The sequence below is a fragment of the Mastacembelus armatus genome, chromosome 18 (assembly GCF_900324485.2).
Source record: "Mastacembelus armatus chromosome 18, fMasArm1.2, whole genome shotgun sequence".
Classification (NCBI taxonomy): Eukaryota; Metazoa; Chordata; class Actinopteri; order Synbranchiformes; family Mastacembelidae; genus Mastacembelus; species Mastacembelus armatus.
In genome coordinates, this window is record NC_046650.1 from 8058547 (window position 1) to 8076776 (window position 18230).

Below are 18230 nucleotides of genomic sequence, written 5' to 3' on the forward strand. Positions count from 1 at the left end.
ATTGTAAAAAAAAAAAAACAATTAAACCTGATCTTCTGTTTCTTTGTATACTTTCGTCAGTCAATATTTAACAGTCTGAAAAATCTACATTTAAAGGCACTCTTATCCAAGGACAATGAAAGGACTCAGACAGAAACTTAAAAAAGAAAGAAGAAGCTAAAAACATTATAGACTTTTCTCTAATATACTTTGGTGGCAAAAGAGTGAGCACTATGTACAATAATAATTAACAATCTATCAGAGAACATGTTGCAAATTCAGAGTGAATGAAGGTTTTAATGTGATTTTAAAAAAGAACACTAGTTTGGTCATAATGTCATAATAAAGCTTGTACAAGTAGAGATGTAGAGGAAATATGTGTCTTTACTTAACTTGCTGGTTGCTGTAACTCATAAGAGTTTATATATCAGTGCAATATATATGAATGGGTGTCTTCATTGAAGTCATGAATGACACTTGATTGTTGTTTTTATTACATGCAGTTAATAAGAACATATTGTTAAATGATGCCTTTAGAAATATCAAGTTGACTGTGGGGGTATTATAGCTCTAAAGAGTTTCCCTGTAAAATGATCAGAAGCATTATGGAAAATGCATATCCAGGTAAAGCAAAGGACTGGACTGCTTGTTGTGCATGGTTTTGCACAAAGACTAAATGCATGTATAAATCTTATGGTTGCTGAGCTTTTTCAAAAGTATACCCATAAACGCTCTGGAACAGTGGAGTCAATAGTCAAATACTGAGGTGTTTGCACTTTGGCATCTGAATACATCTCAGACGTTCTCAGAGTTTTGTTATAAACAGTTCCTTTTCACGACTAATGCTGCTTTCAAAAACAACATGATGAAATGCAGTAAATGTTCACTGTAGTGCTTTTCTTCACCTCAGGGAGGATTCAGCAATTAGATTTTCATACCTATAGTGAAATGTGTGACAACCAGTACACTGAAGCTATTCATGCAAACTTATCAGTACAGTTTTTACAGAGCAACTGGCCATGGGCACACCCTTTAATTTACAATTTGGGACCACTGCAGATACAGTCACTGTAGTTTAAGTTTAATGGGGCCCGTTTCATTGTTTCTTATATTGATGCGACTGAACCAAGATCTGGTGAGGTCACCATCTACTTCAGATAGATCAGTTCAGAGAAGAATGTGAAAGACCAAAGTTAAAATCTTAGATTCAATCAACATTTTTGTACCAACCAACCAACAATATTTAACTTCATAGTCTGAACCGGCTTATCTGAAGCAGAAGTCCACCTGGATGTGCAAGCGGCACAGAGCTATCCAAAGATGTAGCACTGCCCGAGGTAGCCGAGGATGATTCACGCCAAAAAGTTAATGAGAAAATAGACACAAAAAGAACACAAAGAACATAAACAATAGCACCATTGTCAGTGATAATCTAGAGAAGAGCAATCACACAGGAACCCTTCTCTTTGTATTTCTTCCCTCTACCTCCTCTTTTTTAAAAAGCTATTCAGTCAGTCACATGTTCTTGTTTTTATAGATTTTTAAAAAATAATCTCATCCTCCATCATCGTCATCTGTTTTTTACCTTGAAGTGTTAGTATATCACCTCCTGATGTTTCCCCTCATCCTTCACCTCCAACTACAAGATCTTGCTGCAGACTTGGCAGCGGCTGACTTTGGAGCGCTCCTGGCCTCCCTTCAGGGTCTCCGCCTCAGGAGAATAGAAAAACTCCCTGTTGGGATCCACCGTGGTGAGCCAGAAGCTGTATTTATTGGCGAAGTAGTGACAGGTACCCTTGGCCCCGTTGCACTCGATAAACGGTGTTGCCCGGAAATCCTCCAAACAGGAGCCGGGAGACACAAGGGACTGGCCGCCGCCTTCAGCGCCAGCCGCTGTGTGCTAGTCAGATGATATACAGTTGAAAACTGTAACTTAATAACTTGCTTCTTTTCTCTGTTTTGTATTATAGTTAGGTGAATATATTCAGGTTTTTGGACCACAATAATAAATTCTGAATTTCTTAGGATGTGTTGTTATAGACTAAACAATGCATTTCAAATATTTCACCAGTACAAGTTAAATATGCACTGGTTTGTTGGCCCAATCTCTAGGAAAGAGTATTTAAATGCAGATGTTTGTGACCTACCATAAGGAAGGAGTATCCTATCCAGAGACTCCTCCAGCCGTTTGGGCATTTTGGTATGGACTGGTCCTGACTGTGGACCGCCACAGCCTGAGATGGAACCTCACACACTGAACACCTAGAACGTATAGCAGTGATACACTTCTAAAAACGTTTTTTTTTTTTTTTTTTTTTTTACAAATAATGACAAAAATTACAGACTTTTCAATTAATATTTAGTGTTTGCAAACCCACAAACGTGAAGTTCTAAAACCGAACCCCAGACTTCACAGTGTGATGAGCCAACACGCATACAGTACCTGCTGATGTAAGGTTTTATCTGCTCCTCGGCTACAGGCATCATGGGTATGGGCGCGGTGGTGGACAGCCAGTAGGATTTGTCGTTGCGGCTGGCGTAGTAGCAGATTTCGTTGGGGGAGCAGTAAAGGAAGGGGATGGTGCTGAACCTGGGGAGGCATGACCCTGGCTGACCTGGAGACACAAAGAGAGAGAGAGAAATAATTTCTCCTGTCTGATATATCAAAAGGTTTTGGGTAGGAGTGTGGTAATCCTGAGAATAAATGGATATCCAAATAATATTCAGATTTTAGTTTTATTTTGCTTTTCTCCAATATTGGTGTCAATGGGAAGAAAGGTCCTATTGGTCACAGATGGTAAAGGTATGAAACAACTGCAGACCACTGTCACAATGCATTATTGAAAGAGAATGAATGTTTCCACACCAAGGTCCTGGTTGTGTGCCTTCTCCTGTCCCTCCACATAGAGCAGACTGTATCCATCCCACAGTTTGGCCATGCCCTGAGGGCACATGGGAACCTGGGAGCTCTGGCTGTGCTTCACCAGAGTGTATCCAATGCTGTAACTGCGGCCGACACTGCCGGGAAGACCAGGGGGACCGACTGCACCAGCGCGACCTGGGGAAGAGAAAACAGAAACTTTGCTGGAAAATTGGGTCAGTAGTGTGTTGTTTTCTTTTCATATTAACAAAAAAACAGTATAGGGACTGCCCTGGAGGAATTTATGGGTTGAAGAGTGTTTTTAAAGTATTTTCAGTGGTTCCATTAGCACTCATTGAAATAGACTCCATTTGTTATCAGAATCTGAGACAAACTAGTTAGAAATAGGCTCCATCTTTGACAGAGACAGTAGGACAAACAGACAGACTGACCTTCCTCTCCAGTAGGGCCAGGGAAACCAGGAAGCCCAGGGTCACCGACGTATCCCGGCAGACCAGCACCTCCAGACCTTCCTTGTTTACCAGTAGGACCAGTTCGACCTTTAGGACCTGCAGAGGTAGATAACACAGTGAATCATTTTTAACACACTACAATGTAACTGTATGCAGATATCAGTGTTATGATCTTACTTCTCTAAAACTACAACGTCTTCTTGTAGACATCCAGATAAAGGATGACAATATAATAAATCGCTATAATAATATACATTTTATAACAGGGAGTGTATAACAATCTAAAATGTGAATTTAATATAAACATATAAGAAAATAACATTTTTTGTGTCTACATGTAGACTATAATGACCAAACAATGAGCTAAAACAATTTTTAGCATCAGTGTTTTCAGATTAAAAGCTGGGCTGTTTCACTATTCACCTGGACGTCCAGGCATTCCAGGCTGACCGAATTCTCCAAAGTCACCAGTAATACCAGTTTCTCCACTCAAACCTGGGTCTCCATAGAATATCGTAGAGTCCATTGGTTTAGAAGGAATTACGATTCCAGGGGCACCCTTATTGCCACGCTCCCCTGGACAGGAAGGGATGGAAAACGAAAATGAAGGAAGGTGAGCAGGAAGAAGATGGAATAGTGGTGCAAGAAAGGGTGAAAGTGAACAAAAGAAACGTTGCAGTATAATGACTAAACTGTATAAATGTCCTGTACCATCCCAATCCACTTATGAAATTATACTTGTGGAATGACTAAAGTCCTCTTACCTTGTCTTCCTTTGGCTCCTTTGTTTCCATAGTAACCAGGGTCACCGGAGAAACCCTTGAGACCAGGGCCTCCACTGAAACCAGGCACACCTCGTGCTCCTGGAAAAAAAAAAAAAGTGGGTTTTCTCTGAGTACCCTGGGAACCTCTATAGCAGTGGTCTCTCCAGCTCCAGTCCTCGAAGGCCACTGTCCTGCTTCTTTTCCAACTATCCCAGCCCTTGTAGTTTCTGATTGGCTGAACACACACTGGTCCAGGTAATCAGCAGTGGGTAGGGCAGGGATAGATGGAAAAAAAGCAGGACAGTGGCCTTTAAAATTGGAGTTTGAGACCCCTGCTCTACAGGATAAACACCACAGAATATGGATGGATGGATGGACGCTGTGTTTTTTGTGCATGTCATATTTTTGACATGCATCACATTACCTCTGAGACCAGGGCTGCCAGGGAGTCCAGGTCCTGCAGGGACTCCTGGTTCTCCTTTCGTGCCAGGGGAGCCAGGTAAGCCTGGGAGCCCAGAGTCACCCCTATCTCCTTGAGCTGTACCTGGACCAGGTGGTCCCGGAGGACCTGGAGGTCCTTCGAAACCTGCATGAGACAAAAAAGGGAATGTAAAGAATTTAGAAAGAAAATGAAATGAGAAGATAAAGAAAATGGGATGGAGGAAATGTATTTACCATACTCTCCATCCAGTCCAGGGAAGCCAGGGTCTCCTATAGGTCCACGAATATCCGACCTCACAGCCTCACCAGGAACTCCAGGCCGACCTGGGAACCCAGGAAGTCCCAGACTACCTAATACACAGACAAAAATGAACCAGTTGGCCATATCAATATTTTATTTCATTCATATTCAATCATAATTTTTAATTTCCCTGTCTCACCTGGTGCTCCTCTTTCTCCCTTTAGTCCAGGGGGACCTGAAACTCCTGGGTAGGAGACGCCTCTCTCTCCCTTCAAGCCTGGAATACCAGGATCACCAGCGGTGCCTCCTAGGATTGCACCTAAACACAATAGGAAGCAAACATTACACAGAAGTTCATTTTCAATGCAGCAACTGCAGCAGATAGAGGGAAAACTTCTGCTGATTCTTTCATGGAAACTGTAATTCCTTTCCCTTGTGTGTGGGCGAGGTGTGTGATTGTTTGAGCCTGAATGTGGCTGATACAGATTTATCTTGGTTTTATTCATGTAGCCAACCAGGCTTTTTATAATGCATCTTCACCAGACACTGTGCTTTGGCAGAGAATAACAGAATCATTTTTACATTTATGTGAGTTTTACTGCTATGTGTTTCATGGGCACTGTGCTGCCAGTGTGTCCTGTTTCTGCAAACCTCCTACTGTCTTACGTAAAATTTCCTTCATATAAAGGACTAAAAGACCTAGAAGCATTATGAGATTCTGGTGTGTGTAATGAGGTCCTTGCCTGGGGTTCCAGAGAGGCCTTTGGGGCCAGGAAGGCCATTAAGTCCATCTAAACCAGGGGATCCAGGCAAACCTGTGAAAGCATGACAGACTGAGTGTGCTTGTCGGCAGCCTCTGCCTGTTATGTTATGCTGTCTCATTTGGAAAGATAAAAGTGAAAATAGATAGGGGTTTTGCTCACCTTTGAGTCCAGGACCTCCAGGACCTCCAGGCACACCAAGAGGTCCATCTTCTCCTCTTTTTCCAGGGAAGCCAGGCTGACCCTTTGCTCCAGGGAAACCCAGGGAACCTGTGCAGATCAATAATCAAGACCAATAAATAAGGTAGTATCTCAGTCTGGTTTCCTAATGAGAGTTTTCATGTGAGTTTTTTTGTGAACATCACAAGTTTGTCTCTTACCCATTATTCCAGGGCGTCCTAGTTCGCCGGGGGCTCCCTTCACTCCGGGGAAACCTGGACTTCCAGGAAAGCCATTGTCACCAGGGGCACCATCAAGGCCGCGAGCACCTGAGGAGAAACAATGAACAGCATCAGATGTTTTATAACTGATGACAAGATAAATATTGATATCACTTTTTGTCTGATTTCTGAAGTTCAAACCAGAGGAAGCACAACTCCATCAACAAATGATTGACAACATGGTGACTCTTACCTGGAAAGCCTGAAGTTCCTGGCAGACCTCTAGCTCCTGGAGTGCCAGGATAACCAATACTCTCTCCAGGTAGACCTGAGGAGCAGAACATGTGAATCAGTGCATGGATGCATGTTTAAACTGAGTCATAAACAGACTTGATAGAAGAACAGATGTTTTAAAGAGTGTTTTCAGTCTGTGGCCTGATGTTTTCACTCACCTTTAGGACCTTGGCGGCCAGATTCTCCAGGGTTGCCAGGGAAACCAGGTGCACCATTATCACCCTGAAATATGCCATTAGAACTTCAATCTCCCTCCTAAATGCACATTAGCATTTACAGTTTTGTGCATCTTCTTACCGTTGCTCCAGACATGCCGGGGAATCCCATGATTCCAGCTTCTCCCTTTGGTCCAAGAAATCCTGGAGCTCCTGGCTGCCCAGGAAACCCAGGCTGTCCAGGCTGCCCTTTAATCTGCCCAGGAAAGCCAGAGAATCCAGGTAGACCTGGACCACCAGGCAGCCCTGGCTTACCCTTGTCACCTAAAACCAGACACAGAGTGGTGTTTACCAGTGCAACAAGGAGTGATTTTATTTTATTTAGTCATTATTTAATCAATATTTAAAACCCTGTTGATGATTAAGATCAAAGTCTCTTTCTTATGGTGGAGTCATGAACAGGGACCTTAACTGAGGCAAGTGAGGCCTGCAGTTCTTTGGATGTTGTTGTGGGGTCTTTTGTGACCTCTTGGAGTCTTTGGATCTCAGCATGATGTCTAGCTTTTGAGGATCTTTTGGTCTACTTCACTTTGTCAGGCAGGTCCTATTTAAGTGATTTCTTGATTGTGAACAGGTGTGGCAGTAATCAGGCCTGGTGTGGCTGGAGGAACTGAACTCAGGTGTGATAAACCACAGTTAAGTTATGTTTTAACATGGGGGGGCAAACACTTTTTCACACCACTGTAAGTCACAACCTCTGTAAGATTTACAGTTGCAGAATAAAAAGACAATGTTCAGTTTAAGTATCAAAAATTGCCCAGTGAAGAAATGTGTAAGTCAATTCAGGAACTAGATTTACCTCTAGGTCCAGTGAAGCCAGGAAGGCCACTGCTTCCAGGGTTTCCAGGAACTCCTTTCTCTACAAACTCTGCTGGTAAGGGCAGGGAAGGCAGCCCAGGAGGACCAGGGAATCCTCTCTCACCTATAGCAGTAAAAACACATGGATGTTAGTGTCATTCACTGCAGCTCTCTTGAGATGCATTACTGTGCAAATACTGCTGTATAACCTTTAATAATATGATTTAACACTTTACAATGTGAGATGTAGCAGAATAAAGGCTGTGTCACAGCCTGTGTGCCAAATGTAACATTTACGGAGAAACTACACATATGTTTAAATCTTCACAAAAAGTCACTAAGGTAAACATTTCAAGGTGTAAGTAGAGTTTATTCTGTTATAAAACACAAGTTGCTAATATTTTTAAAGTTGCAGCAACAATGGTAAACAAAGAAGCTTGATTCTGCAGTGAACTGTGTCTACATGTGTTGGTTTATGTGTGAATGTGTTTTTGTGAACACAACGCCATCAAATGGTGACACCCTGGTAGGGCTGTACCTTTCAGTCCAAATTGTCCGGGTCCACCAGGAAGCCCATCTCTTCCAGGCCCACCAGACAGTCCTTTCCCTCCCAGAAATCCTGGAGTACCAGAACGCCCTGGAAATCCAGGGAAACCCATAATTCCTGGGAAACCTTTCTCACCTGTGAAAAGACACAGAGGACCCAAATGACAGCACGGGGAGATGTTATACAAAAAAAGTTCATAACTAGTGACAAACAGGGCTGCAGCCTACCCTTTCTTCCTGGTGCTCCTGGGGCTCCCCCTCTAACTCCTGGTCCTGGAGGTCCAGGGCGTCCCCTTGGCCCCATTGACCCAGGGAAACCGGACAGTCCTGGGGATCCCTTAATCCCAACAGGGCCTGGTAAACCTAGGTCTCCTCTTTCTCCCTTTCGCCCAGGAAAACCTGGTGATTGATGGACAATAAGGGACAAAAAACAAAAAAAACAGAGAGATTCAGTCAGACAACATAATGACAGCATTAAGAGACAAGTAGAAAATGAAAAAGCATTTTTTAGATGCAAAGCATATAAAACAAAAATAAATGTCATACTAACAAATACAATCTTACCTTTATATTTTTAAATAAATGAACTTACCTCCAACATAATTACAGTCTTTTTTAAGTGTCAAAAAAAGAAACCTGTCTGTTTTTCTATTCTGAATACACATACACGGATACACACTTTGGCACAAAGCAGACGACTATGTAAGCATACATATTCCTTTACACTGTTCCACTGACTTTGTTAGGCTGAAATTGCACTTAGATCTGGGATGTTACTAAACAGACACAAACTTTATTTGCTATACACATTCAGGGATTGTAAACTTTTAAAAATCTGCTAATGTACATATGTAATTTTGTAATTAAGTTCTTTTGTTAAAATACATAAGAACCTCAAGTGCAATTCCAGACTGAATTAGCCAGGATCAACCACATAACGTTTGTTTGTTCTACAGAAGAGCATACTAAACAGCAGCGGTTTACAGTCTTAAAAAGATATTTTCAACACATCCATGCAAAACAGCTGGAACTTCTGATATTTAGCTCATATGTCACTCATCTTGAACAATGCAGGGATGTGCTGAAAATAAAAAGTTTTTTTAAGAGTGTATAAAAGGCCTCTAGACTCGATGTTAAACAGCATTTGCACCAGAAACTTTTGCTGTCACACAAGCCTATTGCAGTTAATACAATACACACATTTGGCACAGATTAGAATCTATAATTCGACTATCAGGGTTAGTTCTGGCTACAAAAACAAAAGCAAATGTCAGTAGGTGCGTGTGTTAAAAAATGTTCTGTCTTTGAGTGTCTCACAACTAAAATGTCCATCTTAAACAAATACGCTGACCTTCATCTGAATGAGTCTTTAATTGTGTGATAATTCAGCACAGCAACGTGCAGTTTAAAGTAGGTCAAGAAAGTTCCAACACCAAAGATTTAATGCTCAACAACCAAAACCCATTTACAAAATAGTCCCTGCTTGTTACTGAGAGAACCTGCGTCAACACATTAGTAGATTTCAGTGTCTATATGTGTTTCTGCACATCAGGTCAAGATGATTAAGATAAACCTAACTACGTCACCCAGAAGAAAGCTGATCACTTAGCTGGATATAGAAGCAAATGGTTACTAGTTAAACATTTTTGCACAATCTATTCTGTACACTGCTGTACTACCTGCATATTTCACATCAATTATTCATGGTACATCATCTAATTAAACAACTACTGATACCTGTAGGGAATATTACCAAACCTTATTTAAACCTTGCTCCTCTGTAAGGTTGGCACCCCATGTGATCAGAATATTAATTAAAACATTTCAATTTGATCGTGGACACATAATACACATTTGTGCTCAGACCATTTTTCAGGAATCAAATATTGAAATTTCAAACTTAGGCTTTTTATGTCAGCACCCCACTGACTCCGAGGTGGTCTCATCCATTTGCACATCATTTGTGCAAGCACAACATCTGTCTCATTATCACAGTCTGACGTGTCATGAACTTGAGAATGAATGAAACTAAAATGTTCATAATGCACAAATCCACACAATGTGCAAACGACTAACCACATTGGAGTTATTTGAATGTTAACGGGGTGATTAACAAATTTTAAATCAATTACGAAGATGGACATTTGTTTGCTGTACAGATGTGAAACGTAGAGTAGTCAGGCACTTTGAGGTAGGTAGTACTTATAGCGTTTGATCTAAGGCATACATAGCAAGAGGATAGAGGATGCACAGGATGGAGTGGATGGTAGAGGGAGGAATGGATACTGGATGGGGCAGAGAGTGTCTCACCTTGGCAGCCTATAGTGAATAACCAACACCAAGAAGAAGAGGATGGAAGGATGGGTGGATTTTTAGAGATGATAGTGGCGACGTGTAAAAAGTAGGAAGGAAAGAATAGGGAAAACAGGACAAGAAGAAAAGCAAAACAGGATGAGGAGATAAAAAAAGTGAAAAAAAAACAGGGGGATGAACAAACAATGGTGAAAATAAGTGATGAAAGACATCAACCAAAACTGACGTGACTAATATCATCTTCTATTAGGAATAAAGTTACAAATATATAGAAGTAACAAGTTTCATCAACATGTTTGCTGAGTCTTTTCCCTCACCTAGTGGTCCACTCTGTCCCCTTTCACCAGGAACACCAGGTCGACCGGGAGTGCTACCAATCACCGCGCCTGGTTCTCCAGGAGGGCCTGGAATACCAGGAAGACCGTCGACTCCGCTCTCTCCCTTCAGTCCAGGAACCCCGACACGGCCTTTAAAACCTGACAGAGGAAGAAAAATAAATATGTTCACAAATATTACCGCTGCTATTTTAATTTATTACTTAAAATTTCCTTTTTCTGCTACTTAAAGGTTTTATTTTAGTTATAATTAACTAGGTGCTCATCTTCTAACATATATTGTGTTATTACATATTAAACGACCCAACAGTATATTAAGTACAGTACTACATACTACAGTAAATATACTACAACTGCTAAAACCACTGGAACTGCAGCTGCTACTTCCACAGCATTATTTTACTGCTAACATGCTACTTATGTTAGTTTCTCCTTTAACACCAGCAGCAGGGCGTTTAAGAATACAACAATGTGAGTTTTTCTGTTTCTGATTCACCAGGTGATCCTGGTCCTCCTGGTGTCCCAGGCTGGCCTTTGTCTCCAGGAGTTCCTGGTAAACCATTTGGTCCTGGAGGTCCAGGCGTGGCTCCCAATACCTCTCCAGGTTGACCTTTGGGTCCAGGACGCCCTGGAATACCATCTTTCCCCCTGTCTCCATCAAAACTTTCTCCTGGGATGCCTGGAACGCCAGGCTCCCCTCTGGGCCCAGGGAAACCTGAAGGAAGGAATGTAAATGTCTGACTTACATATAATTTGTGGAAGGGGATGGTACCTTGTCTTTCATTAGTTTTAGCTTTAATCTAAAGCCAATTACAATCACAGTAAAAATAAACAGTAGACAAACTGGGCCCAATGCAGGAATACCTTGAGGTCCTGGTTGGCCTCCAAAACCAGGTTCTCCTCTCTCTCCCTTGACACCTTCAAACCCTGGTGTTCCAGAGTTTCCTGGTAAACCTGGCTGACCTTTGGGTCCTGACATGTGCAGAGAGGTATGACTTCAATTAGGTAATTAGTATTTTTGTTTTTAGTTAAAGCTAAAATGTGATCCATTGCAGACAAAACCAGTATAAAAATCTAATTTTAGCTGAAAACAAAACATCTGACATATTTCTTAGAATGAGACAACAGCTGCTATTAATATCTGCATCAAATTTATTACGTGCAAACTGTTAAATAAAGAAAAAGCACAGCAAAACCTCTACTGAATGTTACCTGGTTGACCCGGTAAACCTGGAGGCCCGGGGTCTCCTTCCTCGCCAGGTATGGTGCAAGGTAGAAGCTGGCCTGGTAGCAGTCACATATAAGTTAGCAACCACCACACATGTTCAAACAATATATGGTGAACACACTGACACACAATTGTGACAGTTACTACTTATACCCAAATACTTCCAGACTGTTTAGGAAGTTCTTGGGTACCAGCACTAGTTATAATTTTGGCCAAGTCTAAAGGATTCACACAATAAACACAAATCAACATTGTGCAATATGTAGCAAAAACACACAAAATGCCTAGTACTATGCACCACTGATACTGTTATAGTGGTATACTATAAACAGTACATTGTTTTAAACTAAGCCTTGCAAATGTTTACTATGTAAAACAAACAAAAAAAACTTATATAATCATTTCTGAACAATGATATTTCTGAAATTCAATGATTGTCTATCGCCTCCATTCACACCATCACTACTTTCAAATAAAAGAATTTATTCAGGTTAATCTGAGCTTAATCGTAAGATTTACTGTGTGTCGTAGGCTGAGCGATGTTAGTAGCCAATTCATCCTATTAAAGGAGTGTTGAAAAATTAGAAGATGATACACAGGCTTCGATATTAATGTGGGTTGTGCTGTCTCGGGATCAGTTCCATTATTTCCACTGGCTCCCTTCCCTCCCTTCTCGGGTTAAAAGCACTTAGCAGAGGCAGGGCTTGAAAACATGTGCCAGGTTTCAGCAGCGCTGACTGGAGGAGGAAAAGCAGACTGAATGGATCATAGTACGCGTTTCAAAAAGGTGGGTTTGCCCTGAAAATCCACACATTTGGTTAAACCTGCAAGTCAACAATCACTGACCGACTCTGCCTGTGTGGGACCCCTGAGAGCAGAAGACTAACAAACAAATGATTAACAGCATATCAGCTGTATTCTGTATCAGCTGTTTCCTGTATTTGGTTAAATCTCCTGCTGCTCTCTGCTGCTCCCGTACGGCTTTTACTTCAGGGATAGTTTATGAATCCGCAAGTCGCTGGGCTTCCTCACACTAAAGCTACAGATTATGTCCCAACCTCGTTACTCTGGCTGGTGGATGAAAAAGTTAGTTACCCACCCGTTCCCTCTCCGACGTCATTAACCCCTCCACAGCTGTTTTCACCTGGACAGATACACATGCACAAGGACGGTGAGAGAGATGGAGAAATAGACGGATGGAGAGAGAGAGACACAGAGACAAGGGGGGAGAGAGAGAAAGAGAAAGAGAAAGAGAGAGAGAGAGAGAGAGAGAGAGAGAGAGAGAGGGAGGGGTAAAAGAAGGCAGCATACAAAGCCGGTCAGGGTCATTTGCATGTGCCAAAAAAGCAAAAAGAAAAAAAGATTTTTCGTCACTCAGGTATCGGTAATCAGTTTCATTCCATTAATTCAAGGCTCATTCAGTTAAGGCAAAAGCATATTAAAATGCTTGCTTCAAAAAAGCTTACAAACTGGTTATTTCCCACAGCAGGAGGAGCGAGAGAAAGAGAGACATCAGCTAACAGCCTGTGAAAGTGACAGAGATGTAACAAAACGCTGTAAAATTACAGCTAAATTGACCGTGTTGTTCTCTGCTCATTCTCTCTCAGCTCCCGTGTGTGAAAATAACTGTCCCATTAAAAGCGAGGTGAGCTTTAGCACCATGGTATGAGAGCACACATTCATACTGAAGATGAGTGGCTGTTGCTGAAGAATTTGTGTCCTTTAGTCTCACAGAGGAAGGCGTGAATAATACTTTGGTGGGTGTGGCTTTAATTGCGTTTAATGAACTTTACAAAGCAAATCTGTGACACTGGCTTTTTGTTCCAGTTAATAAAGGACACACAAAACAAAGAATTTGTAAGACATAGCAGCAAACCACACCAAACTCAGCTTTTTTGCTGCTTTGTGAATCATCAATCATCATTTTTTAGATAAAATCTTCTCACCTCCTCTTGGACTAAAGAAGCACAGAGGTTGTTGCGCAATCAGCATTAAAATCTCATCATTGTGCATCAGTCAGTCATCTAATGAAGCAGTTTATGGATTATAGATTATTGGTTGCAGAAGAAGTGTATAAGCACATTAATGGAGACCATTAATCGTGGTTAACAGTATGCTGCTGGAGCCGATGCATGAAGGGCAGGAAGCTGCTCTGGGAGAGAAAATTTGACGAGGGTCACGTTGTCCCTTCAGGCTCTGGAGATTTGGCTGCTTCAGCAGGGCGGATGAACCAGGAACTGTTTGATCCCCTACAAATGTCTTTTAATGGTTTACAATGTTAGGATCGGGTTGCTATGGTAACTAGAGTACAGTAGTAATGGAGAATGGACGGTGATGGGATGAGATGGATGTATGGTTGGGATGTCACCCTGTGGTGTAACATCCATGCAAACACATGCATTTTCTTCCTTATTCTCTCTCAGTCACACTCGTGGACACATGCAACACCAAGCAAACTAACAAACACTTCCTTCAGCTTCTTTTGCTTTGACTATTCCTCCATGGCTTCCCTTACCTCTTGGGCCAGGTAAACCTGGTTGCCCTGGCGACCCAGGTATACCGGGGTCTCCAGGCTCCCCGCGAAAGCCAGGTGTTCCGACGTAGCCAACACCGGCCTCTCCAGGGCCGCCAGGACGACCTTTAGTTCCTGGGAACCCTGGGAAACCCCGCTCTCCGATAGTGCCAAAGCCAGCGTCGCCCTGCAGTTGAATGGAAGGGAAAAAAACAGCAAGGAAAGGAAAAGAAAGAAAGGGTAGGATAGGAAAGGAGAGAAAGGCTGTTTCAAAATCCTTATCCGTATAACTCCTTTTGAGAACTTGTTAAAATCTGCAGATGAAACCCTTTAAATACAGTACTTAAATACTTACTGGGGGTCCAGGAAGTCCAGGGAAGCCAGGCAATCCATCTCTGCCAGATTTTCCACTTTCACCAGCAGGTCCTCTTGGTCCAGGAGCTCCGAGCTCTCCTTTTATCCCCAAAGCCTGACTGGGGTAGTAAGGTGCCCCCTTCTCCCCTTTACGACCAAAAATACCTGTTTCACCACGTCGACCCTGCAGGAGGAGAGAAATGACAGAAACTTCACAAACTCCTTCTGCATACAATTTATATTGCTGGACTCTATAACTTATATGATTTGTCAGCTAAAACATAATATTCAACAACAAGCAAATACTAATATAAATCAGTTGAGGCGAATTCATACTTACAAGAGGTCCCTGAGCACCATTAAAGCCGGGTGAACCAGGGTTACCACGCTCACCCTTTGGTCCAGTGAAGCCAGGGTTTCCATCAATTCCTGGGTCTCCAGGTAAACCAGGCAACCCAGTGGTGACTCCTCCTAGACAGGCACATTCCCCAGGATCACCTGGAGACAAAAAAGGAAAAGTGGAAAGGAAACAAGAAGTTAGATGAGCAAAAGAGTGAAACATGCGAAAAAGGCGGGTCAAAGTAGAGGTTATATAAGAAGCAGCAGATATTGTGATAATGAAGTGAAGCTATGAATGAAGATAATCATGGAGTGTGTCATCAAGCCAAAACCCCAGGTATCTGTGCAGATAAGAAAAGTGACTCCTGAAAAAGCTGATAAACCAATTTTAACATGAGAAACAGGTCAAATGTAAACAACAATATGACTGTAATGAATGAACATAATGGGTTCTCTGCGCAGAACAAAGCTTTTCAACCAGTCACTGAAAACAAGAAAACTAAATTAAAACCGAAGTCTCTTCTTTCAGAACAGTTTGTGTTTCCAGTTGATGCGCCTGTTTACCTCGTATGCCCTTGTAGCCTTTGGCACCCAGTGGTCCTATGGGGCCAGGCGCCCCGATCTCTCCAGGGAAGCCAACAGGTGTATTTTCAGGGAATTCTGCAATTGCACGCACACACACACACACACACACACACACACACACACACACACACACACACACATATAAAATTATTACTGAAAACTAAATACAAACTGTGATTTTTAGATTTCAGACTGTTTGATCTTAAGCTGAATTGCACTGATTGAAGGCGTAAACTTGATGGATTGTTCCTGTCCTGGAGGAAAATATTTTTTCTACCATCTCACCTGAATATGTCTATACTATAAAAAGGAATACACCAAACCAGGGCAGTGCATGAACAGCTTAGTGTCACAGTGTGAAATCAGTGTTAGTTTGCCCATGTTATCTGATTTGATAGAAGATTTGAGCTGCTGTTGCAAGATGATAGATGCTTATTTTTTTAAGCCTTAAATTGTTTAGTCCATTGTAAATCATAAAACAGCATTAAAGTGATTTTACATCGACTATAATGTCTAAGGGCCGCTTGTCATAAGCATGCCCAGCATGCTGTAGTTTGGCACCTACACAAAAGAAAACAAACTTGTCAACAAACATACTGATTATTTATTTATTATTAGCACTAAACATGTATATCACATGTGAGATATATAATATAAATATTATTCTTGTATTCTCAATAAACTGAAATCACAAATATTGTTGTTACTATTATTTTCTTTCAGTTTGTGTTGAAATTTTTAAAAATGTTCTCTTCCTTCATTTAATGTGTTTGTGCCAACACAACAAAACTAAATCCCTGTTGTAAACGCTGCTGCAAAGCATTAACGTCCATGTAAAATCAGTAAATTTTGTTTTGCTGGCGACACCTTGTGGCCAAAGTTGAGAAAAGCAGCTTGGAGAAGACAGACCCTCCCATCCAAGTCTGAAGCTTGTGAAGAGCATGGGCTCTCCTCAGCGATACTTACCACCGCACCCTGCACAGAGGACAGCAAGAAAAAAGCTCTTTGGCAGTAAGATACTGCTTGCTGAAAGGTGCTTGTTGTTTTGAATTTCCTTTTTAGTAGGGAGAATTTTGCCATGGTGGTGATAGCAGTATGGCTTGCTTTAGGATATTTGACTGACCTTCAGGCCCACTGGGATAGATGACGCAGGGATCACGGTTCACGCCTTGGAGGATAGTAAAGTCAGTCAGCCGATGTTTTAAAGTTTTATTCTATATTGTCCTGTATGCTTACTGTATGAACAGATGAACAGGCTCTGATGGTTGCAAAAAAATACATACTCCATTCCCATATGGCTAATTATTTCCTGTCAACTGGAGCCCAACGCATGAAAGATGTCGTATCTCCACCTACAAGTTTATTATTGTCGTGTAAGTTTATCAGTAACAAGAAAACTGAACTCTTCTTTCTACAACTCCTTTTATTTAAAGAATTCAGCTCAAGGTGCTTTACCAAAGATAAACAAAAGACAACTTAAACCACATCAAAACACATACAGGACGAGGATGCAAGTTTAAAATAACACGCTTCTTGTAATTACAAATATGTGCTTTTTTCTGCTTCAATTCCCCCATTCTCATTTCTCAAATAAGTCGTGTCAGTCCTGATCACGACCACCTACGAAGGATAAGAACACTTCTGTTATCTGATTCTGTGTGAACATACCAGAAGGGCCCTGAGGTCCAGGAGGTCCTGCAGGTCCAGGGAGTCCTGGAGAGCCCGGGATTCCTTCAATGCCGTAGCCTGGTATGCCTGCGTTACCTTTTTCTCCCTTTGGACCTGGGGACCCGGGAAAACCTGGAGCGCCGGAACTGCCTGTGCCTTTTGGAGAAAAAGAATATGATTTTAAGATATATGAAATAATTATGATAATGTAAAAGTAAACCAGTTGCTGCCTGAGTGAGATTTGTGCATTGTGCACAGCTGAGAAAAGAAAGTAAAGTAGGCACTGCAACACATTACTGTTGCTACTGAATAATTAGTGATGTAGTTTTTTAACGATAAATCTACAATACCTTATTGTAAAAGTTCTCAAACTTGCCTATTACTGTTCCTGGTTGGCCTGGGGGTCCAATGAACCCTGGAGATCCCTGGTCACCACGAGGACCAGGTTGACCATTGAAACCTGGGTCGCCTACTGGGCCTAGTTAACACAGAGAGCATCACATAGAGGAAGGCAGGTCATAGTCATAAAGGAGACTATTAGGAGAAAAATAAATGTGTACGCTTGTGTGTTACCTTGAATAACAGAGCCCAGATCACCAGCATAAGAAGGAGGTCCTGGAGGTCCAGGGTCTCCCTGGTCTCCCTAATAGATAGACACAAAGAACAAAACATCACATGAAGGAAATAAGGCTGGAGTTGTCCCCTGGTTTGACAAACCCATACCAAGCTACAGGAATCCAAGTTGAATAAATGAACAGCACTCTCTGAATGTTAATGAACCTTAGATTATTATTTATATCCTTGGCTTCCTACAGAGAGTTAGCCTTAATGACAAGACTGATAACTTTATTTATCTCACAGTAATACAGAGACTAAGACCAGCAGCATGTTCAGGTTATGGTTCTGCCATGCTTAACATATTACCATTGTATAATGGCAAAAAAGAAAATATGGGTTTTTATCATATGCATAGACCATTCATTAGCAACTAACACTTTATCCTAACAGTGCAGTGATATTTTCTCCTTCAGATTACATGGTTTAATTTAAGAAACACTGGCACCATCTGCTGGTGAAACACCGGTATTGCAAGAAAATGCTGCACCATGGTTGAACCTTGGGCCATTTTTAAAAATCGCAGTTC

At 41.7% G+C, this 18230-nt stretch overlaps 1 protein-coding gene across 1 annotated transcript in view; it reads right to left on the bottom strand.

Annotated features, from left to right (window-relative positions):
* Nucleotides 1-700: 700 nt before the first annotated feature.
* Nucleotides 701-18230, bottom strand: part of col4a6 (collagen, type IV, alpha 6) — a 95235-nt gene continuing 77705 nt past the window's right edge. Inside the window, exons 21-52 of the mRNA XM_026331506.1 lie at nucleotides 17660-17729; nucleotides 17463-17564; nucleotides 17087-17242; nucleotides 16542-16586; nucleotides 15398-15493; nucleotides 14835-14992; nucleotides 14496-14678; nucleotides 14144-14327; nucleotides 11613-11684; nucleotides 11265-11372; nucleotides 10897-11115; nucleotides 10383-10541; nucleotides 10063-10071; nucleotides 7981-8151; nucleotides 7745-7888; nucleotides 7208-7330; nucleotides 6491-6672; nucleotides 6352-6415; nucleotides 6153-6227; nucleotides 5900-6007; nucleotides 5682-5789; nucleotides 5502-5573; nucleotides 4958-5077; nucleotides 4752-4868; nucleotides 4501-4662; nucleotides 4077-4175; nucleotides 3736-3888; nucleotides 3292-3408; nucleotides 2846-3037; nucleotides 2423-2594; nucleotides 2127-2241; nucleotides 701-1879 (exon numbers count right to left, since the gene is read on the bottom strand). Coding sequence (XP_026187291.1) covers nucleotides 1619-1879; nucleotides 2127-2241; nucleotides 2423-2594; nucleotides 2846-3037; nucleotides 3292-3408; nucleotides 3736-3888; nucleotides 4077-4175; nucleotides 4501-4662; nucleotides 4752-4868; nucleotides 4958-5077; nucleotides 5502-5573; nucleotides 5682-5789; nucleotides 5900-6007; nucleotides 6153-6227; nucleotides 6352-6415; nucleotides 6491-6672; nucleotides 7208-7330; nucleotides 7745-7888; nucleotides 7981-8151; nucleotides 10063-10071; nucleotides 10383-10541; nucleotides 10897-11115; nucleotides 11265-11372; nucleotides 11613-11684; nucleotides 14144-14327; nucleotides 14496-14678; nucleotides 14835-14992; nucleotides 15398-15493; nucleotides 16542-16586; nucleotides 17087-17242; nucleotides 17463-17564; nucleotides 17660-17729 — 4116 coding nt within the window. The 3' untranslated portion in view covers nucleotides 701-1618. The remainder of the gene's footprint in view (nucleotides 1880-2126; nucleotides 2242-2422; nucleotides 2595-2845; nucleotides 3038-3291; nucleotides 3409-3735; nucleotides 3889-4076; nucleotides 4176-4500; nucleotides 4663-4751; nucleotides 4869-4957; nucleotides 5078-5501; nucleotides 5574-5681; nucleotides 5790-5899; nucleotides 6008-6152; nucleotides 6228-6351; nucleotides 6416-6490; nucleotides 6673-7207; nucleotides 7331-7744; nucleotides 7889-7980; nucleotides 8152-10062; nucleotides 10072-10382; nucleotides 10542-10896; nucleotides 11116-11264; nucleotides 11373-11612; nucleotides 11685-14143; nucleotides 14328-14495; nucleotides 14679-14834; nucleotides 14993-15397; nucleotides 15494-16541; nucleotides 16587-17086; nucleotides 17243-17462; nucleotides 17565-17659; nucleotides 17730-18230) is intronic.